The sequence below is a fragment of the Notolabrus celidotus genome, chromosome 5, assembly GCF_009762535.1.
Source record: "Notolabrus celidotus isolate fNotCel1 chromosome 5, fNotCel1.pri, whole genome shotgun sequence".
NCBI lineage: Eukaryota > Metazoa > Chordata > Actinopteri > Labriformes > Labridae > Notolabrus > Notolabrus celidotus.
The window spans coordinates 17,840,439-17,855,313 of NC_048276.1; the positions used below are offsets into that span (position 1 = coordinate 17,840,439).

At 38.7% G+C, this 14,875-nt stretch overlaps 1 protein-coding gene across 1 annotated transcript in view; it reads left to right on the plus strand.

The window, feature by feature from the left end:
• The window catches only part of LOC117813060 (transmembrane protein 164), a 43,164-nt gene that overhangs the window by 25,010 nt on the left and 3,279 nt on the right, over positions 1–14,875 (plus strand). Inside the window, 3 exon segments of the mRNA XM_034684126.1 lie at positions 5,707–5,773; positions 9,541–9,619; positions 11,458–11,558. Coding sequence (XP_034540017.1) covers positions 5,707–5,773; positions 9,541–9,619; positions 11,458–11,558 — 247 coding nt within the window.

Consider the following 14,875-nt stretch of genomic DNA (forward strand, 5'->3'; position numbering starts at 1 on the left):
GAATTTGTCGGGTTTATAGTCCTCTGTCCTGTTAAACGGTTCTGCTCTGGACAGCTAATTAATCTGGAGAATGTCCTTGTTTTTGCCCGAGGGAACACAAAGTAACATTCGCGCAGGAATAAATACAGAGCAGGGTCACTTTGTGGTGCCCATGGGAGTCACAGTGAACGGCTGCTGTGAGGGTGACAGTTAAATCAAGGTGCGTGCCACCTGAGAGGATCATAAAGTAGAGTGTTTATGAAGCTTTATGGAGGGCATTAAAACAAGTTTCTCATCTTTGGAAAACAAAATACGAACTCAAAATACTCCGAAAGTTATCAGTCAGGATGAAGTCTCATAAAGTAAGACAAGTTTATCTAGCCCAGTCCAAGCACTACAGGGAAGTCATAGGTGCTGTATCTGTCATCACACGACAGCCAGTTTCTTCTACAGTCCGTTTAGTAGCCTAACAAGCAGGAAATGGTTAAATAACCTTGAGTTATATGATTCGCTGAGTTAATACAAGGATGCAAGACAGTGAGAAAATATATGATCTGTTTCCTCCTGAGACCCGGCAATTCATTTTTGTCCTCAGTGGAGGACATGTATTTTAGCCATCTAAGTTAAGCACCATATATGCAGTCTCTAAAAACCCCACTGTCCTGTCAAGAGGACATGCTGGGCCTTCTAATGATGTCTCACTTGTGGGGATGTGGCCAACAGAGCACAAGAACTTTATTTTCAAAATGGCTGCAATCTCAACTTCCACATTTTATGGCACCAAAGGAGGTGAGGGGTCTTTTTTTTTGTTGTTGCAGATATCATGTTTCTTTTGCTTATAATCAAATTGATTCTTCAATGTAAGAGTCTTAACCTCAATTTAGTAAGATTTCAAAAATGTAAAGTCATTTTAACCCTTTCAAAACACAACTTTTATTCAGTGTCCTTTGTAGTGGACAGCAGGACTAAATACATCTGTGTTTAACCAATTTCAGTACTCCAGGTAGCAGAGGGCTGAGTGAGGCTGAGAGGATTTTACATGCACACACACAATCACACATGCACACACACACATGCAAATACACACACTTACACATCAAATCAGTTAAACATTTGATTTAGGTGACTTTAAAGGGTTGAGTATGCATTTTAAAATTATATGTTAATGTTCTGATGTGTTCCTACTATAGAAGTGAATTTTTTTTTTTTTGCTGTAATATGTTTCTTTCAACCCCAATACTTGTATTATCTAAAAAAATAAAATATCAAACTTTTTTTTCTTCTGGGTCTCATATGTGGTGAAATATTCCCTGAAAAGAATTGCATGAAAAATTGATATCCATTCATTGAAACTATGAGTGCTTCTGTAGGTGTGAGCTCAGGTTTAATAGTGACAGACAGTGTGATTCACTACCTCAGCAGTCCCTCCTTGAGCAGCTGCTTTATACAAACAGCAGCAGAAATGTGTCTCTGTCTGTTTACAGTATAACCTCTGTTTTAATGAGGAAGTCAGTCAATCATTTGCCTTTTTTCTATCAAACCACCAACAGCCATGTTTACCACACAACTGCAGGGTGCTGTAAAATGAGCTGGTTTCTTTGCTGAGAAGTTGGAGGTTTACAGCCACTCAACCACAGTCCTCCCTCTAATGGCTGCTCCTCCTCATTCAGTTTCTCTAGAATATCCTATCAGTGACAGCCTCACAGTGGAAATTCATGTGTTTCAGCATTTGAAGGTTTTTAATGAGAAGCAGCAGTCACAGAAAAGTTTGGATCGAATTAGAAGTGAGTCAACAGCTCTGATGCGGCTTGGGGAAAGTGAGGCAGATTTATCTGTTTAATTTTAGGAACAGGAACAAGAATCAGGACCATAGACTGTATGAAATAGGGACATAGTATCCGTTACGTCACCCATCTGTTCCTGAGCGCTGTTTTGAAGCCAATCGACGGTGGCAGCCATATTGGAAATGCGGAACTCAACCAGGCATAGTGTGACGTGAAGGGGCGGAGTTTGAGACTCCTAGGTAACAGCTATGTGTTCGCGACCAGGAGTCAAATCAGTCATGTCCTTATTTGGGCAAAAACTTGTAATCTTAATAACTTCTGAACCGTCGCGTTAGAAAGATTCTGGATGAATTGCAGTTTATAACACTTCTGCATGGGCTTCATAGTTTGAGACCGGAGGTTGCCGCTTGATCAGGACTTATCATGTAGCCATTCATAAAAAGTAACACCTAAAATTGTATCAGGTTGATGCAGAATTTGTGGTAAAAACACTTAATTTAACAACTTTTAGCAACACGATGAAAGCTCTGGAAAAAGGTCTCAAATTTGTCAGACTGTAACGACTTTGGGAGGACGAAACAAACTTCTAACATCTCTTTCCATCCATAATATGTGCGTCCTCCCTCTGCACTAATCCAGCTCTATCTCAGAGCTCCTGTGAGGAGTTTTTAACTGCTTATAAAACAGAGTGAAATTGACAGTGACGCTTCTTAATGACCCACAAAAGCAAATGAAAGCATTAGCAAGAAGATTGACAATTTACTCTGTATCATAATTTTTAATGCCTATAATCACCGCAATTGGGTAGGTGTGAGACGAGGCAATTTACAACACAGTGAAGAAGAGGAGCACTTATTTTTCTCTGTAGAACTGGCAGTAAATAAACCATTGCTTATTCAGAAAGTTCCCAGTTTTGTATATGGTTGCTAATGATGAATAACTCTGTTAATTCTAAACGTGCATGCAGCAGATTCGTCCCAAAAAGAATGATTGACAGCCCTGCTCATTTGAACAGACACTCCTCCAGCAGCGCTGTTTTTCCTGTGACCTTCACTGTCACAACAGTTATTTTGGCTCATTTGACAAAACAAACAGTTGGAGGAGATGGATTTAGATCTTCTCTCTGACACAGGAGCTCCTGGGTTTTCCTCACCCTGTGGCTCTTAAAGTAATTGTTGTTTTAAAGAAACATTGCTCCTCATGTTTACTGAACAAGGGTAACACTCCCTCCGTCTGCAGGATCAGACAGGCTGTGTGCGCTGAATGGTGAGTGGGATAGAAGTAGCTGAGAAGGTACTGCTGACTCAGAACTGGATTGTGTATAAAGCTAACCAGTTTTTAATGTCAGACTGCCAAACTGACAACGTTTATTGACATTGGCTCATGACGAATAGATTGGCATTGGAATGTGTATTTTTCAATATGTGCTACATCTTTTAACCCTTTTCCCCCAAAATAGTAAAATAGAAAGAGATGCTGATTTAGAAACATTTTCACATAGTTTGTCCAACAGAGTGTCCGGCGCATTTTTTTATTTTTATTTTTTTAATTTTATTTATAGTATTTCGATTTTACAAAGTCTAATATGTTGAAAACAGAGCATCATACAGTACTAATTGAAACACACTTAATTAAAGGCACTATGAGGAGTTTTTCACCAGCTGAGAATCAGACTGAACCCAACACTGAGGCCTCTTTATGAACCTCAAAAGCAAACAAAACCATAAACAACAACACTGATACCTTCTCTGTTGTCATTTTTAATGCCTTAAACCACTCAGAGGGGGTAGGTGTCAGACCACATGATTGACATTTGGCTTTTAAAACACCCTTTTTCGGCTTTTTTTAATGGCAAATAATAACTTTGAGTGATACATCTGGCTGTTAAAAGACAGCAGGGTGAGGTTTTTGTTGAAAACACTACTTTTGCATGTACAGAACAAGAGATAAGAGGTATCCCTTTTTCCACAATGGGGCGCCAAAATCGATATAAATCAAAAGTTCCTCACAGCAGCTTTAAACAAACAAATGGTACAGATAAGTGTTAGCAGAGAGAAAGATAAACAAACAAACATAAACAACCAAAAAAAACTGTGCTGTCAGTTCACAGAAATACACAAATAGTGTTTCATAATTGTTATTACTAAAGTAATAATTCAGGGATGATGTCAGGTGACATGAATACTTGGTGTAAAGAGGTTTAAATTTAGGCTCCCCAAATCCATCCTATGACGACGGGTTCATTTTACATTGTGCCAAAAAGGTCCCCAAACTCTCTAAAATTCACTCTGTGTATTTAGTTTGTGCAAACGCAACTTTTCCATTTGTAAAACATACAGCATGTCTTTGAGCCAATGCAAGAAGCAGGGGGGTGAGGTAGACTTCCATGTGAGGAGAATAAGTTTTTTAGCAACCACCATCCCTACATGCAGAGCAATCTGCATATCACGGTACACTGTTTTAAGTACTCTCAGCACTGTCTGCAGCTCATTTAGCAGAGCAATAAGATAGATAGATAGATAGATAGATAGATAGATAGATAGATAGATAGATAGATCTTTATTTGTCCTTAATAAGGAGATTTGTTGTCACCGTCTGTACAAGAATACATGTATAAACACAATAAACAATAAACATCCACCCAGCCTCACAACAATGGTGCACATCATCCCACATATATACACACTGGACGCATTAACACACAGGACACATATATGCACACTGGACAAGTATAAACACACCGGACACATTACATTGGCATTTTATTTAGCAGTGCTATGGCTGACGGAACAAAGCTTCTGCCAAACCGGGCTCGCCTACACTAAGGGGATCTGTATCTGCAACCAGATGGGAGTAGTGTGAAGACTGAGTAGAGGGGGTGTTGGGGGTCCAGTGTTGTAGTTCGTGCTCTGCGTATGATGGCTCTGTTGTTGAGGTCAGACAGGTTGGGTGTGGAGAGGCGGATGATTTTGGCTCTGCTAAACTTGAAGTTGTTGTGCAGCCTTCTGAGTGCCTTTGAGTGGTCATAATGGTGCAAAATTAGCCCAAGAAAGGTATAATGTCACGCCTACTCTAAACTTTTCCATATTTGTTTACTTGTTTATTTGCACGCATATGTGATTGCACAAAATCAGAATATGTAGTAGAAGAAGGGTGTGTCAGGAGAGTTCAATAAGCCACCAGGCTTATACCAAGAACCTCGCCTTTACAATGAAAACACGCACGCGCTGAAATAAACACACAGATATCTAAGCTAATCAACCAAATAGCCTGTGATTTATTGAAACAGTAAAAGCCTAAAAAGGAGTTCATGAAAGGAAAAAGAGAAATATATGAATCATATCTGCCTCCACATAAGTAGTTGATCAGAAAGTTCTGGTTTCTGTTAGTTGTCCTTGCAGTATTGTGCACCAGTGTCTCAGCAAGCTTTGACTATTAGCATGAAAACACAGAGAGCCAGAGGCAGAGTGCATCATCCATTATCAATCCTAGAACCCACAAAACATCATGTGACAACGATTCATCCTTCTAATAATCTCTATAGATAATATGTGTATGTGAGTTCAGCTGAAAGTCTGCTCTTTGACGTCTCATATAACTGCACCTTTAGTCTTATTTCACAAGTTGCTGTTCAGGCCATAAACACTGAACAGCACAGAGAAACTCAAATGACCTCCCACTTGGATCTGATCTAGTCTGCAAATAAAGGACAGATGCTACTAACAGCTTCAGGGAAGACTCTGATTGATTTTCAGCAACATAAAACATCAGCATTGCTTTCAAACACCTGCTCCTCTGTGCTTATATCAGCACTGAAATATTCAAACTAATGTGTCCATGAAGCAATGATGGTAAAAATGTTCCTGTGAGTTTTATCTTTTGGTCAGATCTTGTCTAATTTCCATGTCACGGATATTATTTTCTTCCCTGTGTGTGTTTCCAGGCTGCAGGTCCACATGTTGAATGGAGCACTGCTGGCTTTAATGTTCCCTGTAGTCAACACCAGACTGGTGAGTGAAACCTTCATCTATGCAAGAAAGGTGTCTTCTGTTATGTGAGCTCTTGTTCTGTCTGGAGTAGATAAAACCATGAGATAAATGTCTTACTCTAACAAAAATATGTCACTTATTTATGCCAGCTCAACAAGACTGTGACATTGAAAGGAATATGATGCTCTGAAGAATAACCTCCACCGTGGGAAAAACAAAAAGTTGGCCAAAGCGGCCGAAAGTACTTTAGCGATGATGGGAATCGGCTGTTTCAGTGAAGGAAATCACTTCAGCTTCCTTGAACGACTTCCACTGACAGCTGCAGACAGAGACCAGATTCAGGAGATAATGCATTTAGTTTAAATTCAATCTGCTGAAATGACATCAAGATCTGATGGTTTGAACTTTGTCCAAGTCTCTTCAAACGACAGCAAGTTTTCTACCATCACCCTGTTTCAGTGTTAGATAAAGAACCTGTTTTCACAAACCAGGAAAGTATTGTACGTCCTCTCAGCACTGTTACGTGTGTGAGGTCGTCGGACAGAATAAAGTGTACAGTATGTTTAATAGTTCTGCCAGCTAGGGTTGCAAAGGGGAGGAAATTTCTCGGTAAATTTCCATGGGAAGTTAAGCTGGGTAATTTTGGAATATTACGAATTGGAAATTATAGGAAATTATGGGAATTTATTGGAATTAATTGGGAATTTGGGGTAATTTCACGGAAAGGTATCATATCCAAGCATAAATATTTGTTTTGTTATAAGCAGACATTCATCCAAAATAATACAATTAAAACAGATTTATTTGTAAGTAGAACTTTATCAAGTGTTAATTTTTTTTGCCATAGTGTTTTTATTGAGGTTTATAAACACAAAAATACAGCTTTATCATCAATCATTTTCCATTTTCACAGCTGCATGGCTGTATCTCAAGGTTTTACAAATGGACAAACAACACAATAACAACTTAACAAAAATGAAAGAAAAATAATAATAAGTGTTAAATATTTTATTGAACAATCAATTCTTTCATTGAAGAACAAAAACATGAATGTTGAGTTAAATATTATTCATCCCCCCCAACCCAACGCATTCAAAAATCAACAAAAATGCAATCCCAACAAAGTCCCATTCAAAATGTTAAATGAAAAAAGCCGCTCTCCCTCCAAAAAAGTCCCATTCAACATGCAAATAAAAAGTGCATGTAGGGGTCTCAATAGCCCTGCAGTAAGCAGTGTGCTATGTGCATGTGATTGAGGAATAGCATAGATATTCAGCTGTACTTGCATGAAATCTGGTTGTTTAAGTCAGGATTATGCTGAAATATATTTTCCCCAATTATATTTAAGTTCCCTATTAAGTGCCAACATTCAGTTTAGTAAATTCCTCATTTATTCCCGTTTATTCCCATGGAAAGTTTCCAACTTTGAAAATTCCCGGGATTTTGCAACCCTACTCCCAGCACAGAAACTAGACGTGTGAAGATTGAATAACAAGAAGTCAGAAATTAAGTGGATTCAAGTAGTTACATTTTCCCAGCACACCTCTTCAGAGTTAAGACTATTTTAGACCTTTTATACAGTTTATATAGAACTGTAATGCCAACTATACAGCTTAAGCAGCAAAAAGGGTGTGTCATATGTGAGGAACATAATGATTGGTTAAATGGGATGCACCTTGACGTAGATGTAAGGAAATAATAACTTTGAGGTTTATGAGGTTCTGACTGCATCACTGATTGTAAAATAATGAGCCTGTCGTGCAGTCTAGTTTTTGTCTTACAGTTTTTTTCGATTGCTTAAACACGATTTTGAAAAAAGGGCCCATTTTGTCAAAACACTACACACAGTTTACACAACCACACACACAAGTAGCAGAACACCTCAGATCCTTTGCAAAATTAAACACTACTAATAACTATACACTAATTTATCAAAACCATATTTTGTTACCATATAAAACACACACATTTCATATGACTGAATTCTGTTTGAACCAGTTACACACTGCTGCTAACCTGAAACACTTTTAGCAATTCTGCTTCTCAGTGATAAGAGCACTGTAAGTGAAGTACACAGAGAAAGTGCAAATATACAATAAATTCACCTAAAACTACACAAGACCAATGCTGCAGACTGATGAACATATCATTTATTTCTCTCTATATACCCAAATCAGTCAACATGTCCACATGGAGAATCACAACAAAACATGTCACCGTTTTCATGCTACTACAGCAGTGTGCGTAACACTGTAAGCTCAGCAAATATCAGACAAACATAAAATACTGGATCCAGATACAGTTGAACTCACCTACTGCATTGTTATAGTGCTTAAACCTGATTGGTGTGTCTACAATTAAGCAATTGTGTGTTTGCGCACCTGATGGCTGTGTTTAACCAATTGGCTCATAGGTGTGGTAATTTGACAGTCAGTGCTTTGTAATTGCAAGGGAGTGACATCATGATATACTTCTGTGTCTAATCTATACAAGTGTGTGTAGTGTTTTGCAAAAAGTGGGAGGCTGACATTGAGCTTATAGTGGTGTAGATCTGGGCGGATGTTTTTCTCGTTGAGTGTAAGGTTTTGATAATTGTGTAATACTTTTGATTTCAGTGTTTCAGTCATAAAAAACTGTAACAGGGCCCTGCCGGTGAAATGTCAAGCAGCAAAACCACGGTGTCAGAGCAGCATCATTTTTCAGATCTTCCTTTTAAAGCAACTTTATCTGCAAAGCTGAATAATCACCAGACTAGAACAGCATAAAAAAGCATCATTTAAATGTTCGCCTGTAATGTTTTTTTCCCCCAGCAGGGCCACATAGCTTTTATTAAAGATACTTTATTAGAGTGTTTTTATTAGCTGAGGCAAACAGGAAATAACAAAAAAGGAAGACTGGAGTGTGGGACAGATTTTTAGTCACGCATGTATATGACATTTTACTAGCTTACAATATATACTGTTTATACTCTATACCTCCAGTAAAATTATAAAGTATAGAGAAAGAGGATGCTTCTTTTTTACAGGCCAATTGAATCTGAATGTTTCTGGTTAACAGTGTAAAACATTACACTGATGTAACCAGTACCTGCACGGCTGTAATGTCACAGTCACACTAAACAGAGCTGATATGTTGAACACAGGATAAACATTTCATACAACTGACTGTGTATTATGATGTTCTGGTATTTTTTAAGTCCCACAAAAGGTCTAGAAAGAAATTAACATCCCTAAAAGTGAGATTGAGCACTTTTGAAAATGTTGTTTTGAATTGCTTCTTTAAGAGAACTTAAAAGATCCACTCAGTGTTCTGGCATACCTCATTAATCTTCATCTGGACGTGAAATGATACATGAAAGTATTTTAAAAACGATATACTTTATCCTTTCATAAATTGTTTACTTGAAAACACAGACCTTTAACATGATAGTCGACATTCTGTTTATATTTAATTTCATAAATGATAAAATGAATAATGGAGAGCCCCAGACCTGCAGAGAGTTGAAGCAGTTCAGACTACAGCCAGCTCTGGTTGTTAATGCTGGTCTGAGCATCCAAGCAACGCCCTGACAGAGTGCAGGAAGCCGTCTGTTTACACTGTCCTGGAGTGCACACGCTGAAGACTATACACAAATATAACTCCTGAAAATGTGGAGCGACTTCTTCTTTATCTCTCAAAGCATTCAAATCATTCTCCACTTACATCTCTGCTAACAGACTGCATAAAGCCGCTGTGTGTGGTTGTTTTTGTGTGACATGAAGAGTTGATGCAGATTCTTTTCCTCACAGCTTCCATTCGAGAAGGAGGTCTACTACATCCAGCACTCCATGCTGTACCTGGTGCCTCTTTACCTCTTCAGGAAAGGAGGTAGGTGTTGTTCTTCAGTAACCACACATCTCTCTCCATTCACACACTCACACTTACAGTATTATGAAACACCTTTCACATGCCAACTGAACCGTGCAGCTTTACAATACCAGGATGTGTGTTCTGCTTGGATGGACTCCTGTTTGGTTCATGACGCCTAAGCTGCTGCAGGTATCCTCTGTGTCTTCGTCTGCTCAGACATGGTGGTTCTTTCTGGCTGATGTCAGCTGCACATTATCTGTTTATGCTAAACAAGTGCCCGTGGATGCTTGTTTAATAACACCTGCATTCTTTTCCACCGTCTGCTCTAAAGATTAGCATTCTTCTGAGGAGCAAAAGAAGAAGTTATCTATGTTTAGCATTGCGCTGATGTGTCTTTCAAAGGTCAAAAGACTTCATGTGTCAAGGGGGGATCCTGCTTACTTACTGTGGGTATAACTGCAGGAGGCAGAGCAGTGATCCTGCCCTGCTACGTTATAAATACACCCCTCAGATAGAACCAACAGCTTCTCAGACTCTGCTGTGTTTCACACTTTAGTGCAAAATTCAGCTGCACAAAACAGATTCTGCAGCCTTGAGATGTTCCTAAGGGCAAAGAGTCACCTAAGGTCAAACACTAAGAGACAGAACCTGCACAGAGCGACTCGCAGCTGTAAAGCTGTGGAAATGTGAAAAAGAAGCACCCTTCTCAGTTGATACTTTTGGACTTACTTTAGGGATTTAATGTTCTGTCTCTCTCTACACTTAAGATAAGATAAGATAAGAGATTAGATATACTTCATTGGTCCCCCATTCGGTGAAATTATTTTGTTACAGCAGCTTACAACACGGAACAGGGGAATACAACAATGTACTAACATAGTAAAAATATAATAATAATAATAATAATAGCAATGATGAAGGTAAAATAGAATAAAATAAAATAGAATAAAATAAAATAGAATAGAATAAAATAATATAAAACACAATAAAATAGAATAAAATATGGCAACTATTACAGATGTATACACAGTATGTACACTTCTACCTACACTTATGTTGCTTTGTGGGTGTTGTCTTGACCAGGTCACACTTGAGAATGAGACTCTGCGTCTTAATGAAGTGACTTGTCTAAATAACAGTTAGATGGAAGACAACTACAAACACTGTCATAACAAAAAAGAAAAACTCCAAGACACTCCCTTTTTAAGAGTTGAATTCCTTTATTTTCATGGCATGGTCATTTAGATGTTAAAATAAACTAAAATAAGTTTGACTACATGAAAGAGCACCTCAAATCCTGCACTTTTTCAGCCCTAATGTCATAAAAGCACTCCTTTCTTTGAGTGTTTTGAACCTATAAATGCTGTTAAAGTATTTGGAGCCTTCTAACAAACTCTATTTCATTATTAGTTATGTGAATGTGGGACAAACTTATAATTGTTCATACAATTATCAAGGGTGTAGAACAGAAATCCAACAGCCTACATCATTGTTCTCATGCAGCGTCACACTTGAGCCACACAAAAGGAGATGTTCATTGGTCTTGTTAACCTGTTGTAACGACTGCACATTAAACGCCTCCTCCTGGTATTACTCGAACACATGCCAGCAGTGAGGAAACAGGAACAGCCAGTTTGGCACCACATCCTGTTGCTGGGTTTACTGTGGTTGCAGGGTGCTCAACTGCTGACTACAAATAAGTGAATGTTAATAGCATTTGTGTATGTACAGAAGATGCAGTCTTTGGGCCTGACCTTTTATTTATATATATATATATATATATATATATATATATATATATATATATATATACTCACAAACTCCTTTAGATATTTAAAGTGTTTTTCTTTCTGCAGGTGTGTACAAGCCTGAGCCTCTGGGGGACATGGGGTGGGCACTGCTCTCCACTGGCATCCTGTTCCTCTACCACTTTGTCTTCTTGCAGCTCCTCGGCCTGGTAAGACGGAGCCCCCTGCTGGGCGTATTGTGCTATTTCACTGAACAAACAACATACTGTACATGTGATCACCTTCAGGCTTCAGAGTAATAGATTATTCACTGAAATGAAGACATGTCACACAAGAATGTGTATGAAGCTGTCGGGAAGATCTTTTCATGTCTACAGGTATCCTATCCAGGACTGAAGAGGTGTTGCTGAGGCTGTAGTTTATTACACACCCTTGTAACACCACCACGTGAGAACAGTTATAAATACACACCAGTCAGGGTAGGAATATAATCATAGAAAATATGACAAAACAAACACATTAAAGAAAACAAGGCGGGTTGTTGTTTTCAACATCTTTTAAGTGAAATCATGTTTTCAGTAGCTTTGAAAATCAAATTGTCACACTGAAATGAGATCAAATGTGATCATGTGTGAAGATGAAGCTTCTGGGATTGGTACTATAAAGCCAATGTGAGGCTTTAACTGGTTATGAAGCAGACTGAATGTGATTTAATTTGAGTTTATTTGATTAGGAAAATGCACATTAATCAACATTTCAACAGTATGCCTCAATGTAAATATGCCAGAATTAGCACAATAGCTACATTTCATCCGTAGTCCTAAGGCAGGTACTCACATAAAACATAAAACAACAGTTTTAAAACTACAGGATGTCACAAAACAGTTAACAGGACACTACACGAACTGACTTACAAACAGATTTTACATACAAAACGTTTGTGATATTATAAAAACAGGATGGAAGGTGAGGCCAAGCCCCCTGAACGAGCATCAAGTGAGAAAACAGATATCCAAGTGATGCATCTTTAAGAACTACAAAAGCTAAACACAACATCATTGACAACATTGTCATTTTTATGCCTGTATTAATGTGAGGAGGTATGAGATGATTACGATGATACGAAAAAAACACCACTTATATGTGTGAAACAAAGTCAACAAAGATGTAAGAGGTTTCCTTTTGTAGCATAATTCTGTATTCAAATTTGTTCTCCTGATTCTGCCCTGAGGTGTTTAAAAAACGACAGACTTGGCTGTCTGAGTGGCGCCCAGTTAATTTAACAGACATTCAATACTGACATTAAACCCACAAAAACTGCAGTTACGACACATGCTTTGACCAGAGGGGCCACTGAAAGAAAGTTCTTCACAGGAGATTTAATATCATAATTATTCAACTGACTTGCAGTTATTGTGTAGATGACAGGTCTGGTGATGTGCATGCCTTCGTTGTGTTTTTCAGTACTCAAACATGCATTAAAGACTGACTTTTTGGACTCACCATTTTTCTTGGCTGCTTAACAGTTGTTTCATGTCTCTACTGCGTTAATAAACATCTTAAAATCTGCATCATAACTCTGCCTCAATTGTGGATAAACTTAGCCTACGTTTGCACCACTTTGTTCAGGACCCTTAGCTATGTTCACACTGCAGGCAAAAGTGGCCCAAATCAAATTTTTTGGGGGTCAAGTGACCAGGTCAGATTTTGTAGATGCAGTGTGAACACTCAAATCTGACCCAAATGTGACTTTTTCATATCAGACTTAGACCACTTCCATATGTGGTCCTGAATCAGATACAGATCAGATTTTTTTCAATGCGACCTCAGTGTGAACAGCCAAGTCTGATTTGATGCACATTTGATACTTTCGTCTCTTCGCGAAATGGAGCGCCTGAATTGAGTGTCCTGCCGAAGGAGTCTTGGGGAGAGCCGCTGACAGATATAATTGAAAGTTGCCCTCGACATCTGGAAGTTTTGAATAAACTCTGTCTCTGTGAAACTATTGACGTTGCAGACCCACCACTCCATCATAGACCTTTCAATCGTATTTGCGGCCACAGCTCCACAAAAAGCCTAAACAAGCAATTTGGCTCTCTTTTCTTTATACTTGACCTCCTCCACACCTGGTCATTCATTCTCCGGCTCCCACTGCACAAAACTTTGTAACAAAGGCGAACATACTGACTTCCCCCATGTTTATATTTGCAAAACAGCTGCATGTGACGTCATTGTTACTGTTCTTTTGCGCATTGCGGGGCAGTTCGGAGCCACAAACAGTTCACACTGGAATAAGCCTTGCAGTGTGAACGTAGCCTTAGTGTGTCTCTCCATCTTTCCCCTGGCACTGTGGTTGTGAGTGACATCTGGCCTCAGTCATGAGGAGTGTACCGCTGGCTTTACATACGAGTGGCGCTCTTCACGGTTGGCTGTTGGCGTATTATCAGCCTTGCCTTGCAGGATGAATTACATTAAAATTAACATTTCAATTCACAGTCAAGTTAAAACACTTACCTGTTTATTTGTGATAATTCATTCCATTAAAGGTGTTGTTAGACAAGGTGAACAGGACTTCTGTAGGAATATTTAAGTTGGCATTTCCGTCCTCATTCAGCTGTCTTGGTGCTTTGCAGTCGACACCTTTAAACATAAAGGAGGCAAACGTCACGATTTTAACATTGTCCCTATAATCACTACCACTTAATGTTATTTGGAAGCCAACAACAGCTTAGAGATGCACTCACCACTCCCTCACTTTAGACGTAGATTCAGGTGTAAGGTGCAAACTCTGAGGCCGGTGTTGTTAAGTGCCTTTCTGCAGACTGTTGCTGAGAGTCTACACATGACTTCTGCTGAGTCAGATCTCCACTGTGTCTCTTATATTTTAATGATTTCTGAGAACTCATTACTGCAGCCTTTACATCAAAGTGAATATCCTTCTTTGTGACACTCGCTATTATTCTGTTCAGTCATTGTACAAAATGTAAATTAGAGATAGCGGCAGGAAATGAGTCATATAGAGTTAAAAAGAAATTAGAGTCATAAAAACAACCAAAGTTTAAGAGCAAGTTCCAGGAAATATAAAAGAATCAAATGATAAAAAATGAAATTTATGAAAAGTATAGATTGCAACAGAATGCATCACAATCGTGTAATAAATCAAAACTGTCCTTGTTACGTGCCGCATTAAGGCAGCCTATGAAGCTACTAACAATCCACCACATGACCCAATAATATAACAGAAAAACAACTTAAAGACTGAAAACCATTAGATTAATTAAGACACAAAAGAACCACTGACAAGATTAACATGAGACTCAATTTACACAACAGAAGTACAAAATCCTGAGAGGTCCAAACACACTAGTTCCCACTTCTATACATAGACATATAAAGAGTGGACGCCGCATTGGCGGCTGGGGGGCAAGGAAATACGGCCGGCCATCTTGGTCCGTTCATCCTACCCATGATCCTACCTGTAACGTAAACTGAAGCAGCAGAGACTTCAAGATGCCAGAGCACTGTG